The sequence below is a fragment of the Hibiscus syriacus genome, unplaced genomic scaffold (assembly GCF_006381635.1).
Source record: "Hibiscus syriacus cultivar Baekdansim isolate YM2019G1 unplaced genomic scaffold, ASM638163v2 tig00013960_pilon, whole genome shotgun sequence".
NCBI lineage: Eukaryota > Viridiplantae > Streptophyta > Magnoliopsida > Malvales > Malvaceae > Hibiscus > Hibiscus syriacus.
In genome coordinates this window covers 1022745-1039684 of record NW_024062312.1, presented here as the reverse complement: position 1 = coordinate 1039684, position 16940 = coordinate 1022745, and the positions used below count along the sequence as shown (strand labels likewise).

The following is a 16940-nucleotide window of genomic DNA, read 5'->3' as shown; positions in this document are numbered from 1 at the left end:
TGCCTCAAGATTTATTAAAACCCAATGTGTTGTTTTCCTTTTATTTCCTCAGAAATGTATTTGTTTCAAAAATCGAAAACGAAAAACGCTTCGATCTTTAACGCTATTTCCCTCCTTCTCGTCCCTAACCTGTGTTTTGGTCTCTAAAAATTGAATGGTGCTTTCTCCGTTTGCCAATTTAAAATGAAAGCGACAGAAGTGGAGAGAGGAAAGGTGACGGCCATACACGGAGGATGGCGGCGGAGGAAGAATAGGAGCGTCACTCAATTCCCGTTAATTGTGGAGTGGAAAAACAGAGATAGAAAACGGATGTGTAATTACAATATTTGCTTACTTGAGGTTTAAACAGTTTGAAAAATGACAGTTTTTCAAAATTTTAACGACTACTTGGCGCCGGATTACATGCAGCTGATAAAACCCATTATTAATAGACTAATTCGGGTATCAGTGACGGATCCAGAAACTTTTAAAAAAAGTCCAAAATAAATATTATTACATTTACTAAGAAAAAAAAGTTACATAATTCAAAATAACAATCCGTTCAAAAAACACAAAAAATTTACTAATACTAAAAATAATTCAAAATAAATATTATCGACGACTCTTTATACGTTGAAATCGTTTCATGATTTCTTCGTTACAATTTGGAGAAAAACGTCTCTTTCTATATAAGTGACCAAACAATAATTTAGAAATTGATTATCTATACTATTATCGCAATATATTATTCACGATGTTTATTTTAGAAAATGTTCTTTTCACACTTGAGAGAAATATACACAATATTTATATCAAGAATATCAATGTCATTCTTGTTACAAAATATAGTGACTATAACAAAAAAAAAAAGACTCTCACTCGTTTTCTCTCATAATTTGTAATCTTTTTTAGATAAATACATAGCATTGATAATATCTTAATCTCTTCTCCGTAAAGCTTTATTTAATTCGTTCATAATCCCAAATATTCTCTTCATCAAATAAATAATGAAAATGAAATCAAATGACTCTATTGCAAAATTCACATTATTAGTTTTTCGAGTATCATCATTATTACCAATCAAATCAAGAATTTCACGTACTGCATAATATAAATCAATCACATTCAAAATCGATTTATAATGAGACTTTCAACGTGTATCACCTGGTCTACCTAAATCAAGTTCTTGGTCTAAATATTTTTCGGTCATAATTTTATCATTTTCAAAGGTTTTTTTTTAACTTTTTTTTGTTTTCCTATAAGCAAATCTTTTCACTTGCAAGACGATCCAACAACATTCAACAAATCTCTAAGTATTTCAAAAAATCAACCACAATCATTATTTTTGGAAGCAACAACAAAAAATTAATTGAAGTTGGTGATAAATCATATACAGAGAATGCTCATCAAGCACAGAAGAGATAACTTCTTTAAGAGACAAAGTTGTGGTATCTCCAACATGAACAATTCCAAGAAAGCATTCTTTTATCATTCGTTTTTTATCAAGATAACGCACACACAAAGTCATTTGTTCTTTTTTAAACATATCACTAGACTCGTCTACTAGAATTCCAGAATAATCTTTACCAAGATCTACCACAATTGTCTTTATAGTATCTTTTGCACAACAATTGATAAGCTCTTTTCGAATCGAAGGTACAATCATTTGATTATTTTTAGGTAAAATCATTTCTTACCTCATCATTCTTTTCCGTAATCCAATTCAAAATCTCAAGTTTTTCTTGTTATTTTATTCATCACTATCATCATGACCACGAAACGTCAATCTTTGAAGCAAAAGAAATCTCGAACAATAAAAAGAAATAGTCAAACAGATTAGGTAGTCACTTTTAGCTTACTCAGTTTATTGGTTTAAAGAAGTTTTGAATGATGACTTAAAGTTCTTTAAATTCTCAAACTTTTAAAAAGTATGATTATGAGCACTATTAATTCCATTAACATGTTTTCTAAACCGAATTGGTCTATTCCAATCTCTAAACACGTTGCAAAAAAAAAATTCATCACCTTCTGTAGCTTTAGTAGTTTCATTTTTAAACAAGTAATAGACAAAGCAAAATGCGTCGTCTTTTGAAACACTACACTCAAGTCAAGAATACTTATGAAATCAATATTTATTAAAGCGATGTAATATACCTACCCGAAATATGTTTGAGAAAATGTGTGCTTCTTTAGTTGCCAAGAATCTCTTTGTATGTATTATTTCTTAATCACTTCTCGATCCACTGGATGATAGTCAATAATTTTTTTCTTTTAGTTGGATCATGTGGAATAGAACTAGCATTAACTTGGCTCTCCATCTCTCTCGATGAAAATATTGTACTATCATCATGTGTAATACATGCCAATCTCTTTTCAATTTCTTGAGTTTGTAGTATATTGTACGAAGTGAAAGAAAATTCTTACTCGAATTGAGTTGTTGAAAGTAGAGTTGGAGAAGAGACACAAATTGACACTTGGGAAGAACTTGCATCATTGTTTTTAGTCTTTTGAACAAACTAATTCGAAGTTTCATTCTTCTTTCCTGAAGGATTAAGTTTATCACCGTTAATCTTCTCACCACTACAATTATAATATATACAAATGCTAATATTATTAATTAAAATTTATAAATTAAAAATTTAATAGTAATATTTTTTTATCAAAGAAATAAAATCTTAATTACTAATTAAGCATTTTAATTGCTTCAACTTATAAATTAAAATATCCAAAATTCTTCAGTTTAAATTATACAAATTTAACATAAAATTGTTTTTCATTCTCAAAAATCTATATTCCTAATTTTATATATCACAATTCAACATTCAAATATTCTTCAGAAAATATTTTTTATTTTAACTCATAAAATCACTTAAATCTATCGAATTGAAGAATTTAAACTCAATCTCTTAATTTTAACTCACTAAAATTAAAAAATAAAATTCATAAATTAAAATATAAATTCAACTAAGTTTAAGAGGGTAAGAAAATAAGTAAAAAACCTAAGGAAAAGGAAGTAATAACATTTTGCAAGCAGTTTGGTCGGAGAAATTCACTGAAAAATTCTGGTTGAAATGTGTGCGAAAACTGGTTTGATATTGAAAAAAGGAACAAAAACAGCTGTGTAAAAAAATAGATGAGATGAGAAATGGAGAAACAACAGGAAAACAATGGGTATTAAATCATTATTAACATCAAAGCTACTAAACCTTCTCTTATCAAAGGCAACGAGAGTTTTTTTCTTCAATTTAAATAGCGTCAAATCACAATTGAATAATGCATCACTCAAAAGTTTTATCCTCGATCAATTGAAGTTTATAAGAAAGATTGAGACTTTAAGGGTTTTAGACCGGGAAATCTGTTGTAGGCGGTGGCGAATTGGCGGTGTTTGACCGACGCTCGACGGTGGTTGATTGGTTGTACTGGGCATTTTGGATTAGGACACTTCATGTATGAATATTGCTAAAGGTATTGCACTTGATATGGATGTAGAGCCTATCCTTCCAGCAAAGTGTCGTGCTATTAGAAAAACACATTTTGATGAAAACAATGAAGAGGATGATCAAAATCTATCGCCTGAAGAATCATTTAGACTTGAGTATTTTTTTTGTTGTTGTTAATATGACAATCACTTCTTTAAAAAGCATATTTGAGAAACTAAAAACTTTTAAAAGTATCTTTGGATTTTTGTTTGATTCGAACAAGTTGAAGTGAAGTCATTGGATGAAAAAGAATTGAAAGAATGTTGTACTACTTTTCACTCTACTTTTTCTCATGGTGATTCATCAGATGTTGATTTAAATGATCTTTACTCGGAATTGAAAGTGTTACAATCTACCTTGCCAAATGAATTAATGTCAGTTACTAAAATTCTTGAGTTTGTCAAATGTACAAATTGCTATCCAAATGATTCAATCGCTTGTAGATTTTTTTTGACAGTTCCGGTGACTGTGACATCAGCTGAAAGAAGTTTTTCGAAATTAAAGTAGATCAAAACCTACTTGAGGTCATCAATGTCACAAGAACAATTGAATGGCCTCGTAATTTTATCAATTGAGAATGAACTTTTGGAAAATATTAATGTTGATGTTATCATTAATGATTTTGCATCTTGGAATGCTCGTAAAACCCATTTTTTTTTCTGATTTTTGAGATTATGCATAAAATCAAGGCATATGAGTCATCCTTGATTAGGGAATCTAATATTTTATTCTACTAGACCAATTGATTGTCGGTTACTTTTAAACATTTTAATTTCATTTTTAAACTGACACTTGTACTAAATTCATCCTTCAACTTTTGAATATTCCAACCATATTTCAAATTGTGCTCGCCATTCTAAATTAATCTCCAAACTTTTATATCCATCAAGTCTCATATTAATAAAATTGTTAAAAAATTATTAATTAACGTATAATCACTAATATGTGTTAAATAATAATATAATGTGATATAAACATTAATTAATATTACATCACGTCTTCAAAAACATTATTTAGAATGAAACTGAAGAAAAAATGTGTTTTACTTTTGTTCTTCCAGCTTGTATATAATTGTTTCAACATTTCAAAATTAAATTATTATATTATTTAAATCTAACATTAATTATTATTTATGTCACGATATATTTTTATATAATACGAAAATTACATTTTTATTAACATATATCGATAATTTGAAGATAATATTAAAACGCTGAAACTTCCAAGGATTAAATTAGAATGACCTATAATTTATGGATGAAATTAAAACATTCAGAAATTTAAAAATTAGTTTAGAATAAAAGGTAAAATATAATGCTAAAAAATTTAAGAACCAATTTAGAACAAAAATCATAATTCAAGAACGTAAGATATAACCATAAATGCTTCACAAACCGAGTGGACCTTACGGGCACTACCCTACATATTCACAGCAACCTGCTGGAAACAAACATGTAATTATTTACAACAAACAACAATGACCCTGATTCACTGTTATGGCTATTTCTTGCAATGAAGCACTTTTCTTGCAATCTAAAACTAAGGAATGCCCAAGGGTTTCTAACACTGCCAAACTTGAACCAAAAGATGCAAACAAGGAGGGAAACTGGCTAGCTTCCCAGGATAATTTGATAATGGTTGAGAACTAAACTTACATCCAGTTCTGGGGGGACTTGAAAGATTCATTTGGCTCTGATGCATTACCGGCGAAACCTGCAGTGTCAACCGAGGCAAGACCAGAATCACCTGCTAGCATTGACATCAAACTCCCACCATGGACCCTACCTTCAGGTACAAAAGCAGAGCCCCCTTCGCTGACAGAGCTGGAACCATATGGAAGTCCATATTGATTCAGACTAGAACAAGTTCTGCCAGCAGAAGGTTCTATGCCACTCCACATTTTCATAGTGTCAACATTTACGTCCTCCGTAGTAGCAATCCCTTTCATTTTCACGGAATTGCTGATTTGAGGGTCTAAGACAATAGGCCCAAGTGTTGCACCCCCGTGAACCCTCTTATCATGAACCAGGCTGCTGTGGAGTGCACATAGACCTGTTTTGCCCCTTGCAAAAGAGTTACAAGAACCAGAAGGTTCGTTGCCATATTCTGACCCAGGATGGCCCCAAGAGCATCTCTTGCCTCCACCATGTGCCTTGCAGAAATCCGTGCTACCTTGTGCACTTTTGTCGCACCCTTCAAACTTGCATCTTTTACCTCCACCGTGTCTAACACAATAATCCGTACGTCCCCTCGCACTCTTTGTGCATTCAGGCATGGCACACCTCTTGCCTCCTCCATGTGCTACACAAAAGTTGGTTCCTCCATGCACACTCTTTGCGCAAACCCCACCACCTTCGAATGCACATCTTTTTCCCCCTCCATGACCCTTACAGAAAGGGGTACTTCCTTCAGCACCCTTGGTGCATCCTGGATACGTGCACCGTTTTCCACCACCATGTGCCTTGCAGAACATGGTGCTCCCTTGTGCCCCTTTTGTGCATCCTATAAACTGGCATCTACGCCCACCTCCATGTGAGATGCAAAGTCCTGAGAGGCCTTCAGCACTCCTTGTGCAATTTTCCCTTTGACATCTCTTCCCACCACCATGACGTATACATAGTCCAGATTTGCCTCTGGCAGCTCGAGTACAACCGTCATGGTTACATCTCCGACCACCACCGTGGGCAATACAGAAATCAGTACGACCTTCTGCACTTTTTGTACAACCAAGAAATTCACATCGCCGACCGCCACCATGAGCCTTGCAATACACAGTCCGGCCCTCTGCTCCCTTATGGCAGCCAAGTTTTTGACACCTCCTGCCACCACCATGAGATATGCACCGGCCAGATGTACCTCTGGCCCCCTTTCCACATCCTTCAACCTGACATGTCTTCAAACTAGAGCTGTGGTGTTGTGGCTGTTGTTGCCGCGTTATCCCTGAAGTGCAGGTGACCGAGCTTTTCGGTGTAGTAATCACGCTCGATGATAACTCTGGAGCAACGGGAGAAAGATCGATGCTTCTTAGAACCTCCTCGAAGAAGAGGCCAGCCTGTTTTGCTGGTAAACTCTGAAATGGTGATGAACCTATTCCAGGTTTCCAGTGACATGAAGAAGATCTTTTATCTGCATTCAGGGGGCCTTCAACTGCTATAGGCATCATCGTACCTGTTGTATCCGGAGAAGAGATAAGATGGACACCAGTCACATCAGATTCAGAAAAACCAGTTGAGAGACTTAACTCCAGGCCCACGTTCAGTTGCAATCCCTTTCCTCCTTTCAGATCAGAACCAGCAGGTTTCTTGGGGTTGTTTACCTTCTCATTTCCAAGATGGAGGGTAAAATCCAATTCAATATCCATTGAGGACTCCACATCAGATTCTTTGGCTGAAGATGTGGCAGTACAAGCAGTCATTGAGCTTCCCTTGCTGTCAGAGGAACTCGAGGAGCGGCCTAGCCGAAGATCCAACGATGACCCAACTTGCTCACCGATGGTTCGGTCCATCGAACTCCACTTCCTCTTGATTCCCTTTGATGTAGACATATAAGGGATTGAAGAGCCAGGGGAATCAAGGCTTAGAACAGTATCTTTTCCATACGCAGTTCCTCCAACTAGCATCGAACTACCCAAGGTGTTGAATGCATTCAAAGAAAAATTAGCAGGGAACCCCAAGTTCAAGAACCTGGAATCCATCAAGCAATACCTGAAAACGCAAAACAAACGATATGCACAGCAGATCTCAAATGCAACAGAGCAGTCGACCTGACTTCGGGGTGAAGATAATTAGCCACAAAAACTAGGGTTAGATGTCGTTGAGTGAGTAAATCCCACCCCCACTAACAAATCCTGAAGTGTCACAACGATCCATTTCTACCGAAAAATGATTCAATTCAACCCAAAATGGAGCCAATCGGTACTAAAAGAAGACAAATCACTGCAAACCAGGCACGTTTACGATTTCACGGTGCTCCATCAACCTGTTCCAAGATAACAATAACAAGGTTGAACCTCAATTAAACTATATTCCAGATGAGCAAAAACCTAAATCATTGGCCAAACAAAACTATCTTCATATCAAACTAAATCCGCCGATTCTTTTTATTGAAAATAACACAATCTCAACTATCGGGACAGAAAAACAACACAGCAGTATAAATAAATACTGAGATTGGTTTAATTCTTCCTTTCTGATTCCAACAAAAACGTTCGCCTTTCAACCAAAGAAAAGAGGATCGAAACAAGCTTCATTTCTTATAAAATTTCAGCAAGTTTTAAGTTTCTAGGCAGCCAAAGAGAGCCAGATAACAACAGATTCATAACAGCTATTCGACAATAAATAGCTAATGAAATACTTTGAACCCGGACGGGATTTGAGAAAAGATTAGGCAATCGAAATTGAAAAAAGAAAACAGAAAAGGGAATCTTTTTATGTAAAAGAGTTAATTTTTTTCTTTAATTACCTTGAAATTGGATTGAATTTAATGGAAGAAAAAATGAATAGTTGGGACGTGACAAGAGAGTTTCTGAGATTCGAGATTGCCGGCGGAGAAGAGAGAAATGGAGAGATGAAAACTAAACGGAGGAATTTCAGTTTCATTTGGTAAAGGCACGTGGCTATAATACACGTGCACGTGCTACTGGCGACCCGATATCTGACCGCCTCGCCCCGACCAACCCTACGCCTAGTCTACACCGCAAAAAGGAAAATAAATAATTTAAAAGATTAAATTTATTATTCTTTAATTTTTAATTCATAGTTTTGTACAAAATATTTAAAATATTCATAATCTACCTCAACTTAAATTGTTAATAGTATATAATGATCAGGGCTGTGGCTGGGTACAATGAGGTCATGTGCAAATTCTTATAATGGATCCTTATTTTCTATAATCGATGCCTATGAAGTTTTTAAGTGGACTAAATAAGAAGAAAAAAAGTAGTAGGGAAATGAGATCATACTGTTTAGGTTATCGGTGAATTGTAATAACTGACAGATAAAGGAACGCATTGTCTGCAATCACACAGAACCCAAAACAGATCGTTGTCTGCATCCAATGTTGTATTATATTAATGAGCAGTATTAATACAATTGTATTACACCAAATATATTAAAAAGGGTGATATTTTTGTATTCCCCAAAGGCCAAAGGTCTTGTTCATTACAGCAGTATTTCAGGACCTCTATTTTTGTGGTGTCTTGCGTCGTCGCACAGTTTGCTTCTGGTCAGCCACGGCCTTGATCATGATTATAAGGTAGTAATTAATCAAATTTTTTAATAAATCTCATATTCTCCTCGACCACGACTTCTTTCACTGAATCATCAATCGAAAGCAGCCCAAAATCAATAGGTAAAGATCAATCGGATTATGTAGTTGTTACGGGTGGTTCGGTTGTGGGTATAGTTACAGTTACGCTCTGATCACCCTCATTTTATAAACATTGTCATATATGTAAGTGGTAAAATGTTATTCTTGAGAAATCATCATAAAAGATGGTCATTTTGTCAATGTACGAATACAGAATGAAGAAGGTGTTTGATAAAATATGTAAGAGACAAAATATACATCTTAAATGAATATTTCTTACAAAAAGGAATCAAATACAAAACTTGGTCCGGTAGTTGTGTAGTGGGCTTCCACGCATAACAATCAGGATTCAAGTCTCCATTAAAGCATATTTTGCTGGTTTAAATTTAAACCATCATCACCCCCATTGGCTATAAAATATTAAATAAAAATATATAAAATTGATGACATGCCATTTTTGCCACGTCAACAATTTTATATGTGGCACTGCCATGTCAACACTAGTGCTATATGAGTCTGTCACGTCATCTTAAGGCGTTAATTGTGAATTGACTAATGATTTTCATTCAATAAGGGGTTTTTTAACCTAAAATGAAACGTTGGAGATAATATGTTTCAAAAAACAATACGGACCAAGTTGACACTATAGTCAAACGTTAGGGGTATTTTATTGCATTATGTCTTTCATACACACACATATTGATAATTACAGTATTTGGATGTGACCAACAACATATCTACTTACCCTGTAATTCACTATCTGATAATTAAATTTAATGATTATCAACCAACACCTATATAAAAAAACAATATATAATTTATCATATAAGATTAAAGATGAAATTTTTTTACTTTCTCTCAAATTTTCTCTCTTAAAAATTATTCATCATCATTTTCAACTTATTTGTTCTCTTTATTTATCTTTCATTGAACAACTGATTACGACTCTTTATTAAACTAGAAAGAATACACCGTAAAAAAATCACAATTCAACATTTTTTTATCAATATTAGTTACTTAATACATTATTTTATTAAATCTAAAATAATATATTATTATATTAAACTAACTGTATCATAGGTCCTTAAACTATAACCCTCATTTTAAATTAATCCTTAAACTTTTAAACATTTTAATTTCATCCTCAAATTATAACTCTTATTCTAAATTAGTCTTTAAACTTTTTAGTATTACAATTTTTATCCCTAAATTATGAATCTCATTTTAAATTAGTCCCCAAAACTTTTAGATCTTTCAATTTCATCCCTAAGTTCATCCAAAATGTAATCCATTCCAACCATAGTTTAACATAAAATTTATTTTTTTCAAACATTTAATAATATAATTTGGCGTAATGATCTTATTAACAAGAGATGCGATTAGTATATACAAATAATTTCGGATAAAATTGAAATATTCAAAAAGTTTGGGGACTAATTTAGAATGAAGATCACAGTTTAAGGATGAAAATGAAATTTTCTAAAGTTTAAGGACTAATTTAGAACGATAGTCATAATTTAAGTATGAAATTAAAATGTTTAAAAATTTAGGGACCAATTTGAAATGAGAGTCATAGACTGGAGACGTATAATGCAATTGACTCTATTATATTTTTTTATATAATCACCAATATCTGATCTATTGATCGACTAAAATTTATTTTTACATTTAATTGGATCAGATGGGGAAAATAAACAATTAGCAAAATCCAAAGAAGAGACAATTTTGGTTGGACCCGTCAACGCGGCGCAATGTGTTTTGTATTGGCAGCGGCTCGCCACCGCTGTATTAAATAAAGGGATTCTTCTGGCGAAATTCCGTTTGCGGTCCCTCGGTTTTCCCTAAACGGCGGCGTTTTAAACGTCCCTTTGTAAGCGTACCACGAACAACCTTTCCTTCTGTTTAAAATTGGAGAAAATCGCCTCAGTGACCAAAAATGCCTTATAATATACGATTTTAACCAACTTTTTCCGGATTTGCCAAAATGACCAACAAAATCGCAATGCGATCGCTAATTCGCAACGCGATCTCCATTATCGCAAATTCGCGTTGAGCTAGTTGGAAATCGCGTTGCGATGGTCTACAGTGTCGTTGCAATTTTCCCAATTCGCAATGCGAATAAGTAAATCGCAACGCGAATTGGGAAAATCGCAATGCGATACTGACTATCGCAATGCGATACTGACTATCGCAATGCGATACTTACTATCGCAATGCGATAATACAAAATCGCAACGCGATTCTGACTTTCGCAACGCGATTTACATAGCGCCATTCGTATTAACGCGTATTTTTTTTTCAAATTCCAAACACGAATTTTTTCTTAATAAATTGGAAACTGAACCGTCCACAGTAATCGCAACTCATAACCTCAAACCCAAAATCACAACACTCAGTCCCATCTCCATCTCTCACTCTCTACGGCGAAATCCGTCCCCATCTCCAAAGATTTCCGTCCCCATCGCCGGCGAAATCCCTCACAACCATTCACAGTCAAAAATCCCTCACAATCATTCAGAAATGGAAAATCAACCTCCGATGGTTAGTTTTGTTTTATTTTTATTTTGAAATTTTTGCATTATTTTAGGTTTTTCATATTGAGATTGATGATAAGTTTACTGGAAATTTCAATAATAGATTAACCATTTCACTTAGATTTCTTATTAAATTCATTCGATTGCTGCCAATACTGCTAAACTGTTTAGCCTGTGAAGTTAGTATTTGTCTTTGTTTTGTCTTTTGGTTGAAGTAATGCAGAAGAAGAATAGTTTCGAGAATGAAAATCGCAACGCGGAAATAACTATCGCAACGAGAGAATCGCAACGCGAAATGAAAATCGCAACGCGAAACCAAAATCGCATTGCGATTTTCATTTCGCGTTGCGATTCTCTCGTTGCGATAGTCATTTCGCGTTGCGATTCTCTCGTTGCGATAGTCATTTCCGCGTTGCGATTCTCATTATCTCGTTGCGATTTTCATTTCAACCAAAAGACAAAACAGTGTTGCAAATTTTAGTTTCAAGAATAAACTACTATTTATGTTTATTGTTTTTGGTATATCTTCACAGTGTAGTTTTTGGTATATCTAACTTGGTATGTTTATTGTTTTTGTAGAATTTTTTTTCGGCTTCATTGACATTAAGGAATAAAGTTAGCCTAGCCACTACAATTGCTTCGAAGCTTTCACCTGCACAAAGAAAATTGTTTGAGGAAACCTGCTTTGGGCCATGGTTGAGAGTACATCATCCGGGTGGAGATGCTAATTTGACCCATTTGTGGCTTCAGACCATGACTAGAGATCTACCCGACAGTATACAACGTGGTGAGGAAGAGATATGGTTTCATTTTCCATCGGGGTATACTTGTTTTGGGTGGAAGGAGTTCTGCTTAATCATTGGTCTACGATTCGGACACGATGATGTAGGCCGGTACACTCGTCATATCACCCGCCCATCATGGTTATCAAGGGTTTTTCCTGATGAGTCAATAGAGAAGCCGAACTTACACGTCGACGACATGAAGAAATTGTTTAATAAGAAAGATGGTTTTACTCGGATGAATGACGTCGATGTTGTCCGAGTATGCCTTCTACTACTTTTGTATGCCGGCTTTTTAGGCAGAGAGGCTAGACAACCTATTCCTCAGGAGCTAATATTATTGGTAGATGACCTAAATGCATGGAATCTGTTTCCGTGGGGTTCGTATATATGGAAAGCTACCTGGACTAAGTTGTCGTCTGCCTTTGATGACCGCAAAAGTTTGCGGGGCAATGGGTCGAAATACACTTTGTCAGGCTTTGTTTGGGCCTTTAAGGTAAGAATTTCTATATAATGTTTTCAAAATTATAATTAATTATTTAACAATTACTAATGTTTGTTATTATATTGTTTGTAGATTTGGATATTCGAGGCCTTTCCCGCCATGAAGACATATGCAATAAAAACTTCAAATGATATTCCCAGGGCTATTTCCTGGAAGAGGAAACGTCTGTTGGATTGGGAAGACTTAATACCATATGCGACAATAAATAATGTAAGTTAACACAAATACTATCATATATAAACAAGTTATTAATAGTAGACGTTTAACTTTGTTTGAGTTTTTATATTTTTAGGAGGCCAACATTCCATTAATTAGACTGACACCCACGGAGGCTGAGCTTGCCACTGATTGGTGGCAAGCTAGTCAGCGTTTTCTTGATGGCACGAATGATGAGCAGCCTCCACTTCCTCCACTTCGAGAGCCATCACCTCACCCAGAGCCATCACCTGATCGACCCGACTATACACCTCTACAACGAGAGCCATCACCTATCCCGTCACATCATCGAGCCTCTTCTCCACCATCACCTCATGATAGGCAACCGGCAAAGATGCCACGACTTCTATCTCCCTGTTCTCCACCTCCACGGGATGAGTCAAGGGAGTTACGTGATGAGGTCAATGCCTTGCGTGAGGAGATCGGTACTCTACTCGATAACGATGGTGCATGGCGTGTGGAGGTGTCTACTTTACGTGGTGAGGTTGCCGCTCTACGTGAGATGGTAGTATCGTTGCAGAATGAGGTTCATACTCTACGCAACGAGGTAAGTTTAAGATTTTCCATATTTAACTTGATGATAAATTTACTCGTAATTTCACTTAAATTAACCATTTCACTTAGATTGCTTAGTAAATTTATTCGGTTGCTGCCAATACTGCTAAACTGTTTATTAACACTGTAAAGTTAGTATTTGTCTTTTTGTTTTGTCTTTTGGTTGAAGTAAATTTATTCGGTTGCTGCCAATTCTGCTAAACTGTGTATTCTTTAACACTGTGAAGTTAGTATTTGTCTTTGTTTTATCTTTTGGTTGAAAGTTTGAAATATATTTGTCTTTGTTTTCACTGTTTAAATATCATGTCTGTTTATTTACTGATATTTGTATTTAATTATTTAGCGGACCGATAAGGTGGATGCTTTACGTCGGGTTTTTCTTTCACGACAGAGTTCACGCATCAGACGGCGTGCACGTGCTATTAAGTCTCCGTATACCCCAATAGTGCGAAGACACCGCAAGAAGAAGCCCGACTCGCCTGTCATCCCTCAAGAGTCCACTCCTATCGTTGAAGAGGCCCCTATCATTCCTCGAGAGTCCCCTCCCACCGTTCAAGAGGCCACTGTCATCGTTGAAGAGGTCCCTCCCACCATTCAAGAGTCCGATTCACATGGCGTCATATGTAGGATTCTTGAGAAACCCTCTGACGTGCCGGACATGATGGATTCAAGTTGGCTCTCGTATGAGTTACCGGCCAGTACCATACCGGTATTTGAAGTGGAGAGGAAACAACTACCGGACACAATTATGGATAACACCCTTTGGGCTAAGACCGCAGTTGATTTTTATCTACATGAGCGAAGCCAGGGGTGTTTCACTGACATATGCAAGCTCAATGATGATATCTATTTGTTGCTTGATCGGTCTTGGTGGGGCGTATTATTAGGGGTCGAAGACAATGACTATTTCGATGGAGGGGTAAGTCTTATATTTTTCTTATATTTTAATTTGATTATTTTTTTGTAAATTTATGTAAGTTACTAATATATGTCTTTTTTTTGTAAAACAGCATATCGATGCGTGGGTGCCACGTCTTCTAATAATTAGGAAACTTAAGGAAAATAAAAGAAATACACGATATACAATTATGTCGACGTCTTTTAACGTCGTTCACTTGAAGAATCAACGAGATGAATCATTTGCGTTGGGCAATGGACAAGCTAAACTTTATCCTGCATGGTGGGAGGTCGATAAGGTTAGTGTTTATTTTAGATTGAGTTTAAAGGTATTCATAAATAAGTGCGCAAATGAATGAATTATTACTTATGATTGCAGGTGTTTATCCCTGTTTTGGAACGTAACCATTGGCTTCTCGTCGAGCTTCAGATCCCATCCCTTAAGGCAATAGTATATGACAGCATGATAAATTACATATCATTGGCTGATTTAAGAGATATTATTAAGGGATGGAGCTCTTATTTGGCTAAATTCTTGGATGCGATAAATTATTGGACTCGTTCTGGAAACAAGAAGCCAAAGAAGCTCAATATTACAGTTAGCAGAGACGAGACCGCACCACAACAAACGAAAGGACCCAGAGGGGATTGTGGTCCTCTCGTATGCTTGGCGTTGGACCGTTTGATCACAGGAAGTATAAAGTATCTACCTCCCACCGATATAGATAGAGCTGCAGTAGGCTTGTGGTTTCGACATTATATGGCTAGATCGATATATACGAGACGCTGCCTACCTGCATCCGCGTTATAAAAATGTCCATAAACAATTGGTATGTTTATAGGCTTGTGGTTTGAAAATGTTTGGTTAAGTACCTAGAATTCAATAATTTGCTGTTTGTAGGTTTTAGATGTGTATAAAGTGTTGTTTGAGCAAATGTTTGGTTTATACAGGTTAATCTCAGAAGTGAGCTGCGTGAAAATGATGTATGGCTGCAAAAGTTGATTTAATAGTAGAAGTGTTATTTTCTCTAATAATTATTGCTTATTTTTTTATTGTTTAATTGATTTGTAAAAGGTGATTTGTAAAAGTTGATTTGTTTAATTGATGTTAACATAATTCTTATTTGTGCTTGTTTAATTGATTGAAATGTAATGGCTGATTTTGTTGATTTCAATTTGCATTATGTTCAAGGCAAAAAGTACTATCGTAATGCGAAATGAAAATCGCAACGAGGGAATCGCAATGCGAAATGAAAATCGCAATGTGATTTTCATTTCGCATTGCGATTCTCTCGTTGCGATTTTCATTTCGCATTGCGATAGTAATTTCTACGTTGCGATAGACAGTAAGATGATTGCCTATTAAGTGATAACAACTGAACATATCATAGCAATTTTCAAACTCAAGTTACTAATACATGCCTAACTGAAAATGTTAAAAGTTCACACATAAAATCTACATAATACAACGTTTGCATTTAAAAATCACCTAAGTTAACAGTCTCAAAAGGTGAAGCCAGTTGTGATTGGGATTTTAAAGATGATTGCGATTTTGATTGCCTTTTTCTTGACACCATATGAGCTTTGAATTTTGATGATGATCCATATTTTGGTAGAGGAAAAGATGATTGTGATGGCACTGGTGATCCACATGTCAACCTTGTATGACCACTTTCCTTGCACCGACTACATGTCGATCTCTTCTTCTCTTCACCCTTAGACGGTATACGATCGTGACTTTTTGGTCGGCCAGGTAGCCTTCTGTCCATGGTTGGTGGCAAAACTGTTTGTAAGTTATCTGGTATGTCCCACTCAGAAGGATGTGGAATAGGGTAGACAATCTTGGCATAAGTCTGTCGATATACTTCTGTAGTGTAGCAATCCATAGCGTATGTGCTTGAATCATCTTGGTTTAGATGAAGAGCAACTTTTATAACATGGCCACACGGATAACCAGATGTTTGCCATTTCATACAACTACACGTCCTTGCATTTAGATCAACAAGCCCATTTAAGTTATTATCCAGTACTTCAAACAAAAGTGTTTGAACATGGTTCAACTCTCCATGACGTTGACTTTACAACACGTTTCGTTATCTTTTTTTTCAGTCCATGGTGTAACACGATGTTCCAATGTTCCTGTAAATTTAAATAAATAATACTTAGTAAAATATATGATAAGTTACGAATTCAAAGAAATAATACCTGCATGGTTTCTTTTCTTGTAGTACCACTGTTGAATAGAGGCTCGAAAAAACTCCATTAACATAGTAATGGGTAATTTCCGGGAATGACGACTTAGAGCGTTGATTGATTCTGCACTATTAGACGTCATGAAACCATATCTTGCTCCAAGTTGATGTACTCTTGACCATCTTTCAAACCCGACATCTTCTAGTGTTTGAGCACATTGAGGCAAAACACGTCTTAAACAGTTTATATGCTTATTGAAATCCACTTCCCGATAAGCTTTTACAGCCTTCCGGTATGTCCATTTGTGCTTTTTTATACCAGCAGACCTTGATTTTAGATTTCTATACAAATGAACACCACAAAGTCCATGAAAAGCATCTGGGAAACACCTTCTAACAGCGTTGTCAATTGAGTTTGCCCTATCGGATATGATTGTCAGATTGCTAATAGGACCTATGCAATCCCTAAGATGCCCCATAAACCATGTCCATGA

The 16940-nt window shown here is 35.6% G+C and overlaps 1 protein-coding gene across 3 annotated transcripts; it reads right to left on the bottom strand.

The window, feature by feature from the left end:
• Positions 1 to 3621: 3621 nt before the first annotated feature.
• On the bottom strand, positions 3622 to 8010 carry LOC120206694. 3 transcript variants are annotated; one of them, XM_039206274.1, is made up of 3 exons: positions 7920 to 8010; positions 5105 to 7436; positions 3622 to 3633 (listed from the first exon to the last, which is right to left on the bottom strand). In XM_039206274.1, the coding sequence occupies exon 2, from the start codon at positions 7150 to 7152 to the stop codon at positions 5110 to 5112; it is 2043 nt and encodes a 680-aa protein (XP_039062205.1). In that variant the 5' UTR covers positions 7153 to 7436; positions 7920 to 8010; the 3' UTR covers positions 3622 to 3633; positions 5105 to 5109. The 3 variants fall into 3 exon arrangements, with proteins under 3 accessions (XP_039062205.1, XP_039062203.1, XP_039062204.1); XM_039206273.1 differs by lacking the exon at positions 3622 to 3633 and adding an exon at positions 4893 to 5044 and having other exon boundaries at positions 5082 to 7436; XM_039206272.1 differs by lacking the exon at positions 3622 to 3633 and having other exon boundaries at positions 4892 to 7436.
• Positions 8011 to 16940: the final 8930 nt, after the last annotated feature.